At 44.9% G+C, this 20,641-nt stretch overlaps 1 protein-coding gene and 1 long non-coding RNA gene across 6 annotated transcripts in view; one reads left to right on the top strand and one right to left on the bottom strand.

The window, feature by feature from the left end:
* Window positions 1-11,767, top strand: part of LOC139050003 (zinc finger protein 501-like) — a 36,297-nt gene extending 24,530 nt beyond the window's left edge. For 3 of the 5 annotated variants that reach the window (XM_070526060.1, XM_070526059.1, XM_070526061.1), the window contains 3 exons: window positions 4,862-4,938; window positions 7,527-7,653; window positions 9,596-11,767. In XM_070526060.1, coding sequence (XP_070382161.1) covers window positions 4,862-4,938; window positions 7,527-7,653; window positions 9,596-10,229 — 838 coding nt within the window. In that variant the 3' untranslated portion in view covers window positions 10,230-11,767. Of the gene's footprint in view, window positions 1-4,861; window positions 4,939-7,526; window positions 7,654-9,595 lie in introns of those variants that run through there. The other 2 variants (XM_070526063.1, XM_070526064.1) reach the window with 2 other exon arrangements.
* The window catches only part of LOC135919788 (uncharacterized), a 379,293-nt gene that overhangs the window by 12,614 nt on the left and 346,038 nt on the right, over window positions 1-20,641 (bottom strand). Inside the window, exon 2 of the long non-coding RNA XR_011508710.1 lies at window positions 3,991-4,061. This is a non-coding gene — a long non-coding RNA (uncharacterized lncRNA). The remainder of the gene's footprint in view (window positions 1-3,990; window positions 4,062-20,641) is intronic.

Below are 20,641 nucleotides of genomic sequence, written 5' to 3'. Positions count from 1 at the left end.
ATGAGCTGTGCGATACTTTGGGTTTCTTTTAGTTCTTCGAAGGTGTTGCTTAAACCAAGTGCCATTAGTTTCTTTGTCGTATTGTTCGGCAGGTGATGTGCTGTTTTGTACGCTTTGTGTAAAATTGTGTTCGCTTCTTGTATTTCCTGTTTGGTGCAGTTGAAGTACGAGAGTGAGTATGCGACCCTGCTGACAACCAAGTTGCCAACCAGCTTAAGTGTGGCTCCTTCTTTCATCCCATATCTCTTTTGCGACACCCGCGTGATCATGCGTGCTATTTGGGTTGTTGACTGCTTGAGTGTTTTCAGCGTGTGGGCGCAGCGCTGGTTGGATTGCACCCACATTCTAAGGACCCTGATTTGTTGGCTTACCGGTATCGGCTGCCCCTTTAGCCATATGTTAAGGCTTTCTTTGCTTTTCTTGCCCAGTGTAATTCTCAGAAGCTCGGATTTCTCCGTGGAGCACTCAAGGCCTCTTTCCCCGACGAATTCTCCCACGCAAGTGGCTGCTGCTTGCAGATAGCTTTCTTTTTGGCACAGCGAGCCTTTAGTTGCCCAGATGGTGATGTCATCTGCATAAATGGCGTGTTTTATGCCTTCGATTTTGCTTAGTTTATGCCCTAGGCCAATCATTGCGATGTTAAGGAGTATCGGGGAAATTACTGAACCTTGGGGTGTCCCCTTGTTTGGTGTGGCGAATTTTTGCGATCGAATCTCTCCCAAAACTATTGTTGCTGTTCTATTGGAGAGGAAGGCTTTGACGTATCCGTGTACTTTCTTCCCGCAGTCTACGCTGTTAAGGCCTTCCAGGATTGCCGCGTGGCTTACATTGTCAAAAGCTCCCTTTATGTCTAGTGCCATTAAAATGTGTTCTCCGTTGTATGGTATGTTGCTGAGGACCTCTTGTTTAATTTGGAGAAGGACATCCTGTGTCGAAAGCTTGGATCGGAAACCGAACATGCTATGGGGGTATAGCTCGTTTTCCTCCATGTAATGTTGTAGTTTTTTTGTTACTATCCTCTCATATAATTTGCCTAAGCACGATGTGAGGGAGACTGGTCCTAAGTTTGTAACCTGTAGCTTTTTACCTGGTTTGGGAATCATTACAATCTCGACATGTTTCCATTGCTCTGGTACCGTTTCCGCAGCCCAGTGTTTGTTGAGGAAGGCGGTGAGTTATTCCACCTGTTCGTCCCCTAGGTTTGGAATAAGTGAATTTCTGATTTTGTCCGCGCCCGCTGCTGTATTTTTTTGCGCTTCTTATGGCCGCGTACACCTCTTCTTTTGTGATTGGCCTGTCCAGCAGCTCGTTTTCTTTCCCTTTGTATTGTTGTGTGTGGGCCGCCGGGTGGTCCTGTCCGAAACATTTGACTCTGACCTGCTCTAGCAGTTCAGAGTCCGGTCCCTCGAATAGGTGTACCAGGCGGTGTATGGCCTTATTGTTTTCAGATTTTGTTTTCGTTGGGTCCAGGAGCGCCTTGAGTATGTGCCATGTTTTTGCCGTGCTAAGCGTTCCGTTTAGGGACTCGCTAAACTGTTCCCAGTTTTGCCTAGTCAGCTGAGCCGCATACTCCTCCGCCACCTTAGTTATCTCTGCGATTTTCTTTTTGAGCTTCCTGTTTAGCCTTTGTTTTTTCCATCTTTTAGTGAGCCCGCGTCTTGCCTCCCATAGCTTGAGTAGTCGCGAGTCCACCTCAGGTATTTCCTCTGTTCTTTCTATTTCTTTGGTGTACTTGTCGAGCACCTCCCTGAGCTTGTTTCCCCAGCCTTCTAGGGACTCGATGTTTCCCTCTATAGTTTTGCATTCCTTCCTGAAGGCATTCCAATCTGTCACCTTGGTGGTGCCAATTTTGCGTTTTATTCTTCCGGTTGCCAATTGCGTTTTTAGGATGTAGTGATCGCTGCCCAGATTCTCCAGCAGATTTTCCCATACCGCCTTGTCTGTTCTCCGGATGTATGTCAGGTCGGGGCACGTGTCGGAGCTTACGCTGTTACCTAGTCTGGTTGGCGTACTGTCGTCTGTTATGAGGGTGCAGCCGTACATATCTGCTGCTTCCCTAACTTGCACGCCTTTCTTGTCTGGTTTTTTGTAACCCCAGGTCAGATCTTTGGCGTTGAAATCTCCTACAATCACTAGGGCCTTTGTTTTGGCTAATTTGCTAGCTCCTGCAAAAAGTTTGCGGAAGTCGGCCTCTTTTTGATTCGGAGGACTATAGAGATTTATGACAAAGACACTGCTGTCTTTTCGTTTCTTTTTTGGAATGATTTCGACAATACCGTGGTCTATGTCTGTGTCGGCTATGCTGTCGTGTGCTATGGCGGTGAGGGATTTACTGATTAGTATTGCTGTGCGTTCTTTTTCATAGCACGTGTAGCCTTTTAGCGTTGGTGTGGTTTTCCCTTTCTCCTGTAGTGCTATGATATCTGGTGGTGTGAGTTGCGTGTTTATGTACTTGTAGGAGTTGCCCTTGTTTTTTGCAATAGCCCCTGCAATTTCATTGCCAAACTTCTATTGTTTCGCCGCTGGCCATGATTAGTCCTCGGTGTTAGACGCGTTGTAGTTTTCGAGGCCCTCTCTTCTTAGGTTGAATTTGTCTTTAGCTTGTTGTGAGATTTGTTGTTTACGTTGGTTTCGGATCTCCTGATCCATTATTGCCATTTTCTGTTCTATTGCATTTGTTTTCTCTTGTATAAACGTCATAAATTTTCTCATTTGGTCTTCGAAAGATTCTGGTTGCTGTGGTTGTTGTTGTGGTGGAGTCTGTAGTCTAGGGGAACTACCTGTCCTTTGATCCTGCAGGGCCACTCGGGGAAAGATAATAATATAGGAGAGGAACTTAAAAATCTTAGAAAGCAAAACGAAGCATATCGCAAACGCATAGAACAGCTAGAGAGAGGGTTGGGGGCGTTCTCAGACATGTGCTTTCCAGTTGAGCGATATAAGATGAAGGGGCGAGTAGCAGACGATCAGTTCACAAAAACTAAAACTATGGCAAGTGCGCATGTTACGAAATAGCTTTAAGCGTAAAAAAAAGCGCCAGAAAATATGCATATTCGCTCATCGCCGAATCACGTAAGGCAACCGCAAGGTGGAGAATTACCTGACACCTTGGAAAGCTGGAATTATGAATAGTCGAAAGCCAGCCGGTCGTCGCATCTCGACAGTATTCAAGAACTAGAAAAAGTACATTATTACATTACATTTCAATCTCCATTCCGCTCTGTTTACGCGAAGCTGCAGTTCCCATACCGTTGGCGGGTCGCAGATGCAGGTCGGATCCTTCGTTATCTCACCGTGTGCGCCTTAGCTATGTTCGAAGGAAAGATGATTAGGACAGTTAGGACGTTTAGGACAGTGCCAAGGTCTTTTAAGGTTCTTCGGAGGACGCCCTCCAGGTTATTGGCTCGGATTTTGCGTACACCCCGAGTGACCCATCCGAGGAAATTTGACATTCGTGTTTTCCTCTCTCATTTTTGATTGCGTTTTTTTTTCTGACGCACTTTGTTTTACTCGTAACAACTCCTACCTTCCTATTTGTTTCTAGGGCTCACGTATGCATTCTTACATGCTAAGACCTGCAAAGTCTCATAGTCATTGCAATGTAAACGAGATACAAGGCTATGAGACCCCCATCTTCTCTTTCACTACCCTAACACTCCAAATACCTTCACGCACCGATGGAGGCTTGCCAACTCTTTCACTCGGTAGAAAGACTTTACGCCGTCTCTACGTAGCAAACTACGAAAATACTGAAAAGCAAGCTAGGATACTTTCTCCTTTTGTTACGGGCAATTCTGTGACTTACACCCTAGGCGAGGGCTGGAATGTATGAAAAATGGCCAGCGGAGACCTCCTTCTCTTCTTACGTGGCAATCAAGAGAACGAGATGCTAAGCAGTCTTGTGAAAGTTGGAGGTACTCCGATCGCCAGCACGGCACACTGATGCATCAAAGCGCGCGCGGATAAATATTGCTGCAGTGGCCAGCTCACCTGAGCAAAGCGTGTTGTCCAAAGCCACCCCTCGGACCAGTGTGCTGACACATCCCATCGCAAGAAGTCATCTGTGACGGCGACCACGCAGCATAACCAGGATCGCGTGCAAAATGAAAAAGAGGGAAAAAAAGTCGTCACCCTCAATGTCAAAGAGAATACCTCGCGTGAGTAAGCCCATAAAAGGTGCTCAGTTTTTCACTCGCAGCCTTTGCTGATGGGATGCGTAAGGGAGGGGGGGGAGGGTCCCAAAGGCCAACGTCACTTCCCCGCCCTCTGCATAGCAGTGCCATCTGTGGCCCTGGGTAAACGATCTTCGCCCATTCTATAAAAGAGCTGGGCCACTCCGGGACCGTCGGGCTACATCACATCCCATCACGGTGATGCCGAGTGACATCAGGGAGGTACAAATTGGAATTTTTCAAATATTAGCGCAGGTTTGCGTCATAATTACAGAAACCATTTGCGCAGTGTCGATGTTATATTTCAACCAGATTTATTGATGCAAACAATGTGTTCAATGCATCAACATAATATTCCGAAATTAAGGTTAGGATTCTGCCAATGTCGCAGTAGAGCAAACTACATAGGACCCTTTGTAAGTGCTCCAACAGATAAACTGACAGTGTTCGTGCAAGCGAAGGTGCCGTTTCGACTATGGTGGATGAGTGCTCTGCACATTATAGTGCCGCGACTGTGCAGTTCGCCCTATGCCAGACAGCATAGTCAGTCATTGATGAGAACGAACTATGGCAAGTAGCGCGATTACAAAACACGACTTTACTTCTTGTGAACGTTGTTTTAATAAAACCTAAGTGAAGTATTTTTGTGGCAGCTAGTAATTGTCCGACTAATACTTTAAAAATTGCAGCATTTCTGAGGACGCCTGGAAGTACCAGTGGAACACACAGCCCACGCCGATAACTGGCGGGACTTGCAACGTCGGCGGTACGTAGGCGATGGTCATTTGCCACCGGTGGAACTTGCGAAGGCAGTTCACAACAAACACAGGAGATAGCCCCTAGGGTTACCGGGGCAACAGCAACAGTGCATTTATTGGGTATAAGGATGCACTTTATCAGCACCGTGAAGATTGTTTCCGCATGAGCCAGTTTATAATTGTCCTTATTGAGAAATTTGCGTTTATCTGAATATATAGAAATTGATACATACCTTACGCAGTAGAAGCTTTTGAATCAATTGATTCTTATATCTGTTGTCAGGTAAACGACGCTCCTAGGTAAGCGCAGAAGCCGAGACTGTGCATTCCATGCAGCGAATAATTCACTCTCAAATGGAATCATCGCTTGACCATTGGTCTACAATTTTGTTCGCCAAGCAGAATCGCAGTCGGTTCGTCCTCGTAACATCGTGATAACGTTTCCCGCAAACCGATCAAGCTGGTTGACCAAGCAAGTGCTTTCATGCGAATGCAGATTACATGGATAGTTTGTTGAGCGCATAACACTAGACACAAGAAAGAGGACAAGGCGCTACTCTCAACTTGAGAGTAGCGCCTTGAGAGTGGAGAGTAGCGTTGAGAGTAGCGCCTTGTCCTGTCGTCTTTGTTGTGTCAGTTGTTTTGCGCTAAATAAAGTATTCATCGATTCGCAACTAGCCCGCCAACGCACTGTGCCGAGTGCAGATTAAGACGTGCAATTAGGGCGGCGTTTCAGATGTCTTTACGGGAGTGTCCTAATGGTACTGCCACGTTTTTTGCCCACTGCGATAATTGCTCACGTGTAGCAGGTTAGGATCAGCCAATGTATCCCGCTGCGGCCGACTGCAGAAGTCACAGCATACAATCTGGGGCAGCCCGAAATATTTTACAATGAAGCCCTTGGTCACTTGATAAAAAGCTAGCCAAGTCACAGCCACGACATTAACAACATTAACAATAAATGAAAATGCTAGGCAGGGATCCACAGAATTGTTCACTAGTTGTTTGCGCTCTCTTGCCTTAAGCCTTCACCAAATAACCCAACTATACACTTCTGAAACATTATTCATGTTTACAGAGTAACAATCTTAACACCCAATGATTTCCAATGGGTATACCACTACTTCAAAAGTGTAACGCTTTGTGAACAAGAAAATCTGCGCCATGCTCAAACACCGGCCTTTCAAACTGAATGTTCTTTTTTGTAAGGCGATTAGCATTCCTTGCATACATGAAGCATCATTCGTTCTGCCAGTATCTACGGAACCACTATCTCAGGCCTGACGAACGTTGCGGCTTTAACAGAGCTACTGGCAAAATTGACGATGCTAGACAATGAAGATTAGTTTCTTAAATTACGCTTATGCCATCACACTAGTTCCTCCGAAGTTAATGAAACTGAAATCTTTAGTTCCGGTCGTTGGAAATCCGCTTTTTAACTTCTCTGTGACGTACGAAGGCGCATAGACTCAGGCATGTGGGTGTAACAATGTCATAAACATTCTTAGCTAACTTCCTTCCACCCCCTTCATGTTCTAACTAAAGGTCTATTCTGCAATGCGGCGTGTCCCTGCAGTTTTAATGCTGATTGCAGTAGCATCGATGATCATCCTGGGGAAGTCTCTCCTTACGTTTCTTTTTCCTACTGTCGCATTTTCGTTTCGATTTCACGCGATTTCTCCGCAGTTGTAGATAACATATGCGCCTAGCTATAATCCTTCCAGCGCTATCCCTGCAGTCCCCACTTTAACGCGCTTTGTCGCTTTCCGTTGCCTAGTCCAGTGGCATTGCCCTGTGAATTAACACTTCCGCATTTCTTTACAAGCTGATCTGGTGTCTGCGATATGATTCTCATATATGGGCATTGAGCAATGTTTTGATAATTGTCCTATAGTCTGTTGATTGCCTACAGAGGAACATTGGCGAGGACACCTGTTTTGGCGTTCCTTATGTGCTGTTAAACATGCAGTGCTTTCAACCAATGCTTAGAAACTTGAGCTACCGGAGTCACCAAATAGGTTTGGGATAATGAGTTTCTTAGAGGCGAGTACATCGTTAGATGACGCACCTATCTGTCAAGAAGTTTATTTACTTAAGGGCAAACTTCAAACAAAAATTTTAAATCCTTCGATAGAAATGCCGACTCTCACTTTGTCGTTGCCTGCGTCTGGCTATATCTGGTGCTCGTAATAGATGAACAATAAGCAAGAACTTCGTGAGGCATCTACTGTGCTTGTTACTGTATATTATAGGAAATATATTGGGCCAGCGGTTCCATGCACGAAAACTGACATGTCGTTTTTCACTTTGGGCACTGTCGTGGTAATGCTCATGGTTTCAGAGAAAACGTGATAATCTTCAGAAAAATCCAATAGCGCATAATCTTGATCGTGCTCGGCTTCCTCATCGCCACGAAGTGCTTGCATGAATTCAAGAATGTTGCAGAAACAAAAGGCACCGTTTACAGACGCACAACAGTAAAGTTTCCCTACCACTAAATGTTTCTTGCCTTCCACAATGAGCATGATATATCCATTTCCCATAAATTGGCCTACAATAACCGAATGAAAACTTTTAGAATACTTTTGTCATACAGGTGTCACTGACAACGGGTGCACAAGTTCCCAGCACCTGAGGACCATCAGCAGCATCGATAACGCAAGGCCCAGCACAAGCCTCGCTTGCATGGAGGAAGCATCAGCCAATTGTGAAGACTGCACCACGTAAGTTCACATTCAGAAAAGTTCCATTGCAAAGCGACTCAAAGACGACAAAAATGGATACCCATGTAACAATATGCCTCTATTCGGTATGTTCTCCGTGGGAGGGCTAGCTCTTATGGCTGAAACAGGTACTGCACAGGCAGTTTTGAGCTTCGGCCGATGCAGCCTGCCTTGGCATACTTCATGGTTGCAATAGCGCCACCGTACCCACACAGAGTTACAAAGAGGGAAGGCCACAGGGTACTATGGACTGCGGGCACCCCATGCCGGAACCCCGAAACTACACAAGCTCACCAGATTTCCCATCCTGCTAACAGGCTGCAATGGGCGGTACACTTGCAAGTTTGTAACCTGCTTACTCACTCCCAATTAGGAAATATGTGAAGATTGTGAGGGAAGGATTCTCATCTAAGGCTCGTAAAATGAAGCAAGGTGATGTCCAAGCTTACCGAGCCAATACAGCAAAGGTACGCCGGCAGTAAGCAGAGTCTTCGAAGTTATTCTGACGTCGACCACTATAGCATGCCTTATAATCAGATCACTGTTTCAGTACGTAAAACCCAGACTTTAGGTTTTATATCGTCGCGTGTTTTCACAGAGTGCTGGCGACGTTTGACGAGCGCTGACGCTTGAAAAACAGTGGCGGTGGGATCAAGCTAGCGAGCGGGTGTGGTTAGCACACGCACTTCTTACTTCTTGTCCTTCTTGTCTCTTCTTGGCACTTACCACAATATTGCAAGTGACACTTGAAATATTTTTACCCCCACGAAAACGTTCCAAAGGCCGCAAGAAAAGTATAAGTTAGCAATGTGTTAAGCCATTGCCGAGCCACAGGTATTAAGCCTGCCATACTTGTGAATGAGAGGGAGTTCGCATTTTGCACGATACGTAATTTTGACACGAGAAACGTTAGGCGGAGTGCACATGCGCGTCGTATACCGATAAGACGGCAAGTTGAAGTGCCTGTGTAACCAAGTGGCAGCATCTTGTTCAGCCCAGATGGCCCCGCTTTGATCCCAATTAGTGCTTTCTTTCTTTCTGTCCGGTGAGAGAGCAAGAAACAAATGGTGAAAGTGATGTCAATGTGCTTGGCTCGATTTCGCCAGTGCAGGAGCAAGTTAAATGTGTCAGTTCAAATCGGGACCCTCTGTCCTCAATCTCGAAAACAGTATGCATTTAATACCGTCATCGTCCCTAGGCGAGTCTACTAGAGAAACTGAAGAATGCCCAGCAGCAAATCACCTTTGCCGACTCCGTGGCGGTACCACGCCCATGCTCGCCTACTGTGCCATGCATTTATTCTCACAGTGGATCGTTATGTCTTGCAAGAAGGCTGATCCCTCCGATCCCATACCTTAATGCACTACCACAGGTGTAGCAAGCTTTCGCTTTCACATGTTAGAGAAGTGTATAATTCGCACTGCTTTTTTTACTCTTCCTTAAATAAAGGCGTCCTGAAAACGCGGACGCATTTTAGCTGCTGCAAAACAGTAATTTCCGATGCCGAATGCCTCACTTGCAGGGGAACATTTTAGCAGTTATCCCTGAATGCTCCTTTTGAGCGTGTTGAAGACGCACGTGCATTTAGAATGTCTTGACCAGCTTAGTTTCATGCCAGGTATTTCCGCTTACCTGCACTTGCTTTATGTAGGTTATGCATGATGCAATATTAAAGCATGGATTTGTATTGCATGCTACTCGAACGAAGAATGTTCTCATCTTGAAGTTTAGCAACACCAACAATCAAATGCACCAGTGTTTAATTTCTGCCAGTCTATAGACCAGAATGCAGATAACAGATAAAATGCCGCAAGTTAGCAATTAGGTTCAGCAAGTAGCTTAACCACTAACGCGCGATATTTTTTTCAACCTGTGTGTTGGCTAACTTTTCTTTTCCTCCCGTAAGTAGAATCGGCCATTTTGAGCTCCTTTGTACGTCTAGTTGCAGGAATGCTACTGGAACCGGAGGAAGAGAACTGCAAGAGTTCGGCGGTGTCTGTGGCAATGTTCCCAGCGGAAGGAGTGCATTACACGGGTATCCCATGGAACCCACGGGTGACACAGCCAATATCTACAAAGCATCTGGTGAATCATCTCTGAAGCAGTCGAAGCTTGCAGAACATTGCCGCAAACGTTCTCGCAAAAACCACAAATGCGAAAGCTGTGGTAAACAGTTCTACCGGTCTGATCATCTTGTTCGACATTACCGCACACACACGGACGAGAGACCATACAAATGCGAAATATGTGATAAAATGTTTCGGCGTTCTTCTAATCTAGATGTCCATAAGCGCATCCATGTAGGCGAGAGACCCTACAAATGCGAAACATGTGATAAATCATTCTCGCAACGATCGACTCTTCGTAAACACCAGCTCACGCACTCGGACGAGAGACCCCATGTGTGCTTTATATGTACTAGAGCATTCAAAGCAAAAGAAAGTCTCAAGCGTCATCTCACCTTGAATGGTAGATACGGAGCTTTGGTTTGCGATATGTGTAATTTATCTTTTCCGGACAACTCAGGACTAAGTCATCACCACCAAAGCATGCACGGGGATAAAACACCGCATTAGTGTACGCATTGTGGATTCCATTTTGCAGAGAAAGCAACCGTCGATGAATATCTGTGTCACAGTAATAGCTGCTACCTATGTGGAAATTCATTTGAAGACTAAGCTCAACTGATCACACACCTCGCTACGCATAGGGCTGAGCAGCCGTAATATTCCGAGTGGTACGCAAGTTAGGTCAATCGCCCGCGGTTTTCGCATAATAACGCGAGAGGGACACCGTACAGAGAAACCACGCTGACGTTCCTTCACAGGCGTGAGCAACTAACTAACTAAACCATGTGCAGAGACCGGCTTCTTTTGACATTTGAAACGGCTCAGCAAAACACTGCTTTTTAGAAATTACGAGACAAGACGTCGTCGCCGCAATTTTATCGTTCTCCAACGTCGAAGTACACAGCAGGTCCTGGTCAGCGCTCACTGTTTGAAAAAATGTGTTGTTCGCTAGCGTAGCTTAAGGAATCTCATGTTAAGACAAAGCTTGATGGGCTACGAGTGCGTATTTTTGTGTAATTAGAAGCTTGAAGTGTCCGCGCATGATTCTTAACACCTCGTTTAGATGGAGAAGTGCTTTGTGGAACCGTTATGTACAGTGTGCTAGAAAACTATCTTCGCTTACAATCCTATTGGTGTTTCTGTTGTTTGAATAGAAGAAAACATCTATCATGAGGAACCATTTAAAAAGTAGGGCTGTTTTTTTGTTAACTCAAAAGCAATCTCTGTCATTATTTCAGGTTCTTCAGCCATGTTGCCTTCAGCAGAAAATACTTACAGTGGCTTTTACGGAATTATACTGCCGCAGAGTATGCATAGGAACATTTATTTCCTGTAATTTTTTTCAATGCATTGAGTACTTTCGTTCTCTTTGACTCTCGTATACTTACTGAAATATTTGTTCACTAGCATAAATTCCGCTGTTGACAGTAGCGAGACTTTTAAACTCAGATGGTTTGGAGCTTCCCTATATGACATGCTCTCGGTGTACAAAATCTTTATATATTGTTTTATCTTGGTAGAACCTTTGTCAGTCTTAAGCTGCAGTTTTTATTCACTCGGAAGTTGCATGTTTTGACTCGGCCTGCTCTTCATTTAAAGCTGTAAAATCTTAGTCTTATTTGACAAACGCCTCCGTGCGAGCAATGACATGTCAAGTAAGATGCAGGTATGCATATTGACAAGCGTACATGTATATCTCTTTACTTTCAACCCGTTTGAACAGCTAACAAATCTTAAGTTACTGCTCAGTGCATGACGGGCCTTCATGTATCAGAACATTTTCGAACTTTCTCGTCGAATATTTTTGATGTTCTTTGGCAATGAAATTGTACGCGCGACGCCAATAGAGATGTTTATTCCTAAAGGCGTGCGAGCGCCAGCGATGACGCTGCAATCTTCGACAAATCACGTGGGAATAGCCGACGCTGATTAGGCACAAACCACGTTTTGGATAGTCGGCCCATGTTCCCGGCACTATCTTTCTGCACGAGAATAATCTGTTTTGTTAGTTCTGTTACGGCGAATAAAAAGTATATCTCGACTCAGTTCTTGCTGCTGTGTTGATTACCGTTAGGACAACGTGACATCTCGTAGAGGTGCTTTGTTGTGACCGTATACACCCTGCAAGTGCAATTCACACCAGTAACCAGGAATTTAGCCCTCCCCACCCCCCACGGGTACCCTATAGACGCAACACTAATTTCAAGGACATTCCTGAACATGCCCAGTTAAGAACAAAGACGAAGCCTACATCGGGTCCCGGTGGCGGCCCTAGGAAACATGGAAACATGTTTCCAAAGGATATGTTCCCTATGGAAACATATCCACCCTAATACTACTGCATCTAATTACACAATGTAGCTTCGAGTTTCCCCTGCGCCTCAAGCAGCGTAGTTTATTGTCTAGAATGTGCCAATTGTGACGTACAATACATTAGACTGGAATATGAGACTGAGCAAACAATTGATACAAGACTCCACGGCCATAGCGCAGATACAAAACAAAATTTATTTGAAGCAGTAGCCAACCACTTGAATGAACATGGCCATACATTCGATGAATCCAGAATCTATATATTACAAACTAATTTCCATTCAACTTCCTTTAGTAAATATGCCGAATCATCTCTCACAAGTTTCAATGCCTGCCCTGGACAGGAATAAATTCGGCACGTCGCAGCTTAGAATCGCCAAAAGCTGTAACTTACCCCAGAAATTCTTATCATCAAATCGATAAAACTCGTCATGTCACCATCTAAGCTCCATTATTAATGTCAACTAATTGTCCACTTCCATTTCTTCCTTGCTTCTCCCATTACAATCAATTTCATATTATATTCAGCCTCAATTCGCAGATATCAACCATTCGATCTTTTTTCCCATGTGCACCTGCCCCCTCCCGATTTTTCTGCGGTGACTCTTCAATTTGTTCCTCCGTTTTTTTCTTTTTTTTCAGTTTCGCTTTCTTTTCTTTCCTTTATAATTTTTTGTTGACTCGCCGACACATCCCAATGTTCCAGACACCAGAATACCTTTTTTGACACGTCGACCACACAGGGTCATACCATTTATGTATAGCGCCGTGACAACGCCTAAACCGAAGTAGTGAAGCTAATCCTATGAATAACCAAGCCGGTATGCCTTGCAAATGCCGCGTCCGTTGCCGCCAGAATCTGTGTCGCCATCTTAACACTTTCAAAATTGCCCACCGCACTGCTGCGATATCGTGACAGATCGTGCCTGCAGTGTGGTTCCTGACGCAACAAAAACAGACATGATTGCCGCCATGAAATAATGAATAAATGAAAAGCTTTATTTAGTTAGCTTTTTCAGCGCATGCGCCCGGTGGAAGTAACTAAGGACTGTCTGAACCATAAGCGTGTTCAAATCGCGTGTTGATGCTCCCTATGCTGTATTCCTAATGCAGCATCGGAAAGCGGCTGCCAAGAAAAACGGCGCGCCACAGCCAGCACGATTTCAACGAATAGCTTCAAACGACCAACGTCTCATCTTCGCTCGATTTGTTCTCAGAAATATTTATTGTTATATGTGGTGGCAATGCTTTTATACCACCATTATTTTCACTCTGCAATGAATGCGCGAGCAAATCACGCCTCTCCAGCTTTTGATTCAAACGACGGTGAGAAAAGTGGCCTTGAATGCGCATACGGCGAGAGCACCAAGGTTGGTGCAAGTGCGTTGGCGAAGATTCTATAGAAGCCCAGATGTCAAGAAAATGGCGGCTCGTTGCAACCGTCGCCATCTACGCATCGGGAGGAGGGGAGGGGGGCATCTAACCACAAGCGAAACACGAAAAGTAAAACGTGAGGTCACAACCGAAAATGGCAGTGACGTCAATATGTGATGCTCCTTGGAGCGAATGTTTGAATTCCTTTAGTGTCTGGTATTTCGACCGCTACGCCAGCCATTATCTTCCTTGTAAGGCTGACGCGAGCTTCGAATTCGCCTCAGCTGAAGCGCCAGCTTTACCATTTAACTATGGGAGTTGCGTATGTCTTAATGTGAACATAATTAGGTTTTATTGGCGGCGATTGCTCCAGTCGGTTCCTTAGGAATGTGAGCAAATAGGAAACAAATTCCAACGTCACAGAGGTTTCAAAAGCAACTTCACTTTCATTCCTGTAGAATAATGCAACCATTATAATTGACCAGTCAAAACATACTTCAGTTAGTGAAAAGTATTATGGCCAGCACACAGTACGGTACAGCAAAAATATTTGAAACGCAATATTTACTTGTATGACAGTACTGTGATGAAAAAATTTTCAACTGTTCTCACATCTGTTTTCTAGTTGCAGTGTATGTCCCTCACCCCCTCCTCCCCCACCTCCTCACCTTCGCACTTCAATCGTGCACTACAAACTGATATCTCTGGCGATAGGTTATGGCACGCTTTTCGTTCCAAGCTTCGCGACTTATTTGGATCGATATTGAGAGCACAGCGAAAACTGGCTCGGCTGCTGACTCGGCTCGTTTCTGCTTCCGTCTCCTTCATCCTGTGGCATCATATTCGGAACGTGATAAAGCGCTTACGCTTGGTACGCTGTATCACATATTTGAATAAATATTGCATGACACAAATCTACAAGGTTTGGAGCACACATCAGCGTATCTTATATAACGACTACGGTGATAGTCGCGGTCAGAATGAGACGCAGTTTACGAATGTGGCGGCATCGCCGGCCCGGACGCTAGGCTGTGCCCACTGTGCGATGCCTGACTGAGCTTTCGGCTAAGCACGACGGATGAGTGTTCGTCACCAAAGAAGCGCGGGAACTCCGAAGCAACTGCAGCCCCTTATTGATATGGGGTGGCGAGGCCACGACCGGAATTTGGGGATAGCAGAACGAAGGAAACATCCCTCGTCGGGCCTAAAGAACTATTTGCTTCATTTGAATAGAGCCAAAGAGTCAGCATAATGGTCGCATCTGATAATCGTACACTTGTTAGGCTAATTTAACTGGTATACCTATTATACACTATCACGGGTCCTTACAAAAGCAACAATTTCTCCCCTGCAAGCTGGGTGCTTCACATTGACAAGAGCATCGCAAAAAGTAATAATATCGTCACAGAAACGCTTCTTCATTTTGGAACTGAGGGTTAGCTCGTTTACATGATTTGGCGGAAAGATAGCAAGGGTAATCGGGGTGCCTCTGTTATCATTCAAATATTTGCACTTTAGTGTCAAGTTAGTGGCGCAATGTATCGTCTCGTTTTAGCAAGAAATGCGATGTCATTTTATCGTAAAACTCGAAGTGCCGATAGCGTTATTTGTTCGCGTTTGTTCTGGGCGCTCAGTGCGGATGCGCGGTACCATAAGCCGATTTTTCTTATGGGTAAGAATGTCCCCTGGCCTGAATCTGGGCCAAATGCGTGTTTGCGCCTAGAAGTGGAGCAGTATAGAAATATGTAGGTGTGCTTTCCAGCCGCCTCTTGTACCACCGCGCATCATATTCTGTAAAGGTAGAACTTATTCTTGAACACGAGTTAGTTGACATTTGACGAAGCTATTGCGCAATTAGGACTTCCGTGATGTGCGGTCCTTGACCTTCAACGAGAATTTTCGTTTTTTTCTTAGACATTTACACTGTGCTGTTGTTGCTGCTTTCACGCTGCGGCAGGCGGTAGTTCAGAGCGTGCATATACATGGCAGGAGCGTGGTAGATAGTAAAGGCGATGCGAGAAATTCGTTTGCGTTGCACAAGCTGCGTCAGTGTCATAGCTTGATGGCTTTCGCCTTGGTTTAATGCGGTGCGCGTTTTTGTGCTCCGATGAGGATTACATCCGTGCGGTATGAAGGAGCAACAGTGTTGCGAAAATAAACAGCTGAAGCTAGCCAATGCTTCTTTCTTTGCCTTTTCTCTTCTTATTCAGTATATCACGGTTTTCCTGCGAGACGTAGGACCGCTATCGCCAAGCGTCAGATAGTGCCCGAGGGGACGATGAAACGTCGCGGAATCACTTAACGCTTGAAACATACCCTCTAGACATCCACTCTCGACTGATAATAGTCTTTCTCATGGACAGATTTTACACAACGGCGTTAGGCCTGGCTGTACTTGACTTGACGTAATGCTACAGTACTGTTTCTTGGCATAATGCCGCCCACCAAAAATCTTTTCCACCCAACCGAGTTCGAGGAACAAACGCGTAAGCACTCCAAGGCCGCTTGCAGTCGTCATGCGGCTCAGACACCTCAGACTCGTCTCACCGCACTGGAACGAACATTAATTAATGAACATAAACGATAGGTCACCCGAACGAGCAAGCGACGTTACTTCAATAAAATGAAATATTTTACCTACAAACAACCCCCGTGTATTTCCCGCTGCACGTGTCACCAGCTGGCACCACGTTAGCGCGGTCACCATTATCGCTCCGGAAAGTATTATGAATAGTGGCTGCCGGAATTTTTCATTTCTGGTACGAGAGACCCTGCCGTCAATTTGCGTCGTGATCCACGAGGCACTGCTGCGTGAATTGCAAAAATTCTGCGCCAGGAATGGTCGTTTGCCACGTGTCTGCATCACCACATTATTCTATGAGACAATTTTAATCTCGCCTAATCACCAAAGGGAGAATCCTGAATGGAATTGCAAAATCTTGATGTCGGAACCATGTAGACAGGACCACATTTAGGAACGGGTATCTTGCGGCACAAGTTTAATGCGTGACAGACGCAGCTGCTGAAGAAAATTTGTAAGTAAGTGCATGTCTATTGCCGAAATGACAAGGAAGTTGCGGCAACTAAAGCTGAGAGAGCATCGAAGTTGACTACACGCCGGAATTCTTTACATTGGCCTCAAGAAGTGGATCTACAATCACATTTAGTGAACATTCTTCAATGAGGCCATTTTGCGGTAAGAACAAAACGATTGTCTCACTAAATGCCCACTTCGGTGAGACAGCTTTCCGAGTTCGCTCAGAGGAGGAGCTTGCTCGGGCCGTATAGCTAGGTGCTCTATATTCACGTTGATTCATCGTAGGAAAGCTATAACAACGAAATTCCCCTGTAGTAAACATTGTCCTTCCAGTAATCTTCGTTGTTACTGCCGAAATGGTGGCTTTCACCTCCTTGTCAAGTGAGGGGCCCTTCCAGGAAGAGCTTACCTTTTGAGACGAAGCATGCATTTCCGAAGTACACAAGCGCACATTAAATTTTCTTTTATTTTCAACTTGTGCGTCTCAGGTATGGGCGCTTCATTGAGATTTATGTTGTGTGGCTACATTTACGATGTTGAAAATCAAAGCATACGCCCTCCGATCAGCTGTAACTGCTAAGATGTGTTTGGCGCCACGCACGCGCGTACTCTTCGAGGGCCATAGAGGTTATCTTCGCTAACGGTTTGTTTTTTCGGTGGCAGCAAATGTTCATCGCAAGCATTTAAAAGCGGTTAAAAATTAGTAAAGTAACACAATATTATGCCCATCCAGTACACAAGTGGGCATTGTGTAAGGACATGTGTGTACATGGAGTAGTATAAGACCCCAATTACAGGCCAAAGGCTATTTTTTTTTCTCGGTTCATCCGTGTACTTGCGGCGTAATGGAAACTGCACTGCGCATGCGTGTGAAGCGACGTGAAGCGCGCACCTTTTCGGTAACACAGCAGCAGCCACAATCAGCAGCGAAGTCCGGGATTGTTCGCCTCAAAAGCTTCAGCTTAGAAACAAGAATACCACAATTGCAGGGCTTCACCCTTAACTGTCTTTCGATGTGCGTGAATGCCTACTAGGGCTGTGCTTCGAGTTATACTACCGCTTGCGGACATGAGATACGTTTGTCCGGTTTCTGTGTTTATCCCTGTCCTGCGCTACGAATGAAGAACACGTGCCAAGCCGTGGTTACTGAAGCCAGGTTGCTAATAAATTATGGGGTTTTACGTGCCAAAACTACTTTCTGATTATGAGGAACGCCGTAGTGGAGGACTCCAGAAATTTCGACCACCTGGGGTTCTTCAACGTGCACCTAAATCTAAGTACACGGGTGTTTTCGCATTTCGCCCCCATCGAAATGCGAAAGGGTGGCTGAGAGGACTGCTATTTGCGGGTTGAAACGAGGGCACTCACAAAGAAGGTGCGCGATTGTTTCATTGCGCCCGTAGAATTCACAAATGGGGCAGTTGGCCATTCCGATAAGAATGAGTGTGCATTTGAAGATGCGACTCGAAGCCACAGATGGACTAGAAGGGTGCAGTTAGGTCGTCTAAGGTTGGGCGGAATGGGGAGCTGTAAATTAGGGTGCAGGGTATGAAGGCGTGTACTTCTAAACTCTGATGAATTCCACTGAGGTAATGTTAGGTCACGCGCAAGTGTGTAAAGCTTTTTTTTTTTGGCAGCGTCGGCTCCCGAAAGAGTAATGGCAATGCAGTTGCCGCTGTGATGGGTAAATCGAGCAGCATCGTCTGCTCGATCATTGCCGTGTATGCCACAGTGACTAGGCTATCACTGATATATTATATCCTGTCCGTCGTCAACCACGCGGTAGTGATCTCTGCGACGAGCTGCTAATGTGATCCATGGCGCAGTGCTGAGAGTACAGTGTGCAGGGCCGCCTTGGAATCGCAGAAGGTTGACCATGTATGGGGTGGTTCCTCCTGAATAAATTGAAGAGCCGCAGGCATGGTCACCGGTTCAGCAGCTTTCGTTGATGATACATGTGCCGTATTTAGTTGTATTTTGACGGACCTCGTTGGTATCACCACGGCGGCAGCTGAACTTGCAGGTGTGACTGAGCCATCGATGTAAACGTGTACGCGGCCACTGTGCACCTCATGTAAAAGTCCTAATGTGGCCTGCTTTAGAGCAAACGACGGCATGTTAGCTTTCTTCGTGATTCCTAGGATGGTGAGTCGTATTTCTGGTTTCTGCATGCACCGTGATGGTGAGGATGGCCTTCCTGCAGGCATGTAGTTCGATGGCAACGAGGTACGGGTGGCAACAATTATACGACTGAAAGTTGTGTGGGGACTTTCTGCAGGTGAGGCGGCGAGATGGTGAGAACGTAGTCGGTAGTCAGGCAACATGCCGAATATGCGCCCTGAGAGCGTCGGTTGCCAATTACGTTGATACTGGGTGATCTCGCGCTATGAAAATCGTTGCCGCTGTAGATTCATACTTCGGAAGACTGATACACGCCCTTAAGGCTTGAGCTTGTAGTCCCTTCAATAGCAACCACCTCATAAGGCCTCTATCTCACAAATGTCAAGGACGTTTACACATTGCATCACACAAAGGGAAGCGCGATGACAGAATTCTCGTTTCAGAAATGCAAGGGTTGAAGAAAGTGAGACTTCAGACAGTGTACAGTGCGTAGCTGAGGCCAAAGAAAAAGGTGGGTTTCGCTAGTTTTCTCCAACATCCAATCACTTAGTGGTCACTCTACAGACATTGAACACAACACATTTCTCAACTAAGCAGATGTATTGGCTATTTGCGAAACATGGCTTGATGAACCGGTTCCAATCCGAGTGTTTCAGTATGCAGCACGATGTAAACTATGCAGAACAGAGATGATAAGCAACACCAAATGCTACCGAAATTCTGAGAATTCTCCACTAATGCGCAAGCATTCTTAGACATAGGAAAGTCGGTGGGTAGGTTACACTCATAAGTTACGAAAACTAAGAAAACAAAAGCGAAATAAGATTGCAGCCAAAGAACGGTTACGCGTTACTGGATAATTCTCTGAATGTCTGCAGCAGTCGTTTAATTCCATATTTCATGAAAGTTGGTGCCCATCTAAGACAACATTTATGGTATTCCATTCTTCAAAAACTTTGCACATTTACTCTATTGTAGTGTCTCTAAATAATAATGTATTTGCAAGATCCACGTCCACTAAATTTCTTGGTGTAGTACTAGATGAAAACCTAAAGTTCCAGTGCCATATTCAATCACTTATTCAAAAAATCTCATTTGGTATTCACACCATAATAAAAACTCGCTCTTTTTTTCAGCGAACTATTCTCATGTCTTTATATTACGCGTATATACACAGTCATCTCTCATACTGCCTGTCATCTTGGGGTAATACATATACCACACATCTTCATCAGTTAGAAGTTTTGCAAAAGCAGGCATTACGATTAATTGCATTCCAAGCGCATACATCTCCCTCAGCTCCAATATTCCGTTCCCTAAATGTTTTACCTTTACGCATGTTATTCGATCATAAGCTGTCGCTACTCATGTTTCGACTTATAAATACCGAGTTTAATATTCCAGGTTTTAGTCGCAACAACACACGATTTTCAGCACAACTCAATCTTCTTCTTCATAAAGCAAGAACTAACTATGGGAAATTTACCGTCGCGTTTTCAGGCACTTCTGTTTGGAATTCTATACCATCTGACATGAAGACATCTACATTATTATCATTCAAGCGTAGAACAAAAGAGCATTTCATGAACACTTTATCTGAGGCGTAGCATAATTTAACAAACCTAGAATTAATTAGATGTTGTTCACTTTACCATTACGCAATGTACTTTTCAATTACCGAGTTACTAAATCTTGCCTTAATTGATACTTCTCCTCGTTGTTAGCTTTACGTGCCATTTATCCTCGTTTGAATTGTTGCATGCTATTTTTAAGATTTCTTCAATTATTTTTCTTCTTTTTAACTCTGTGAATATACTTGTGATATTGTTAACAGCTTTTTTTTCTATCTTATCGTTTATTTCCGATGTAGAAACTGTATAATATATGACATGACTCACTGTTTGCCACGATCCTAATATCCCCTTTTCATGTTTTGTTAGGAGGTCCCCCCGACAGTTGCTACTTCGGGACCTCCGAATGTGTACTTATACCCATCTTGTATTTGCTTTGTCAAAAATAAATATTGATTGATTGATTGAACAGAATTTTTTTCGGTCTGGTGATTCAGATAGCA

This window comes from Dermacentor albipictus, chromosome 9, assembly GCF_038994185.2.
Source record: "Dermacentor albipictus isolate Rhodes 1998 colony chromosome 9, USDA_Dalb.pri_finalv2, whole genome shotgun sequence".
NCBI lineage: Eukaryota > Metazoa > Arthropoda > Arachnida > Ixodida > Ixodidae > Dermacentor > Dermacentor albipictus.
The sequence above is the reverse complement of the archived record's forward strand: the minus strand, read 5'-3'. Positions and strand labels throughout refer to the sequence as shown.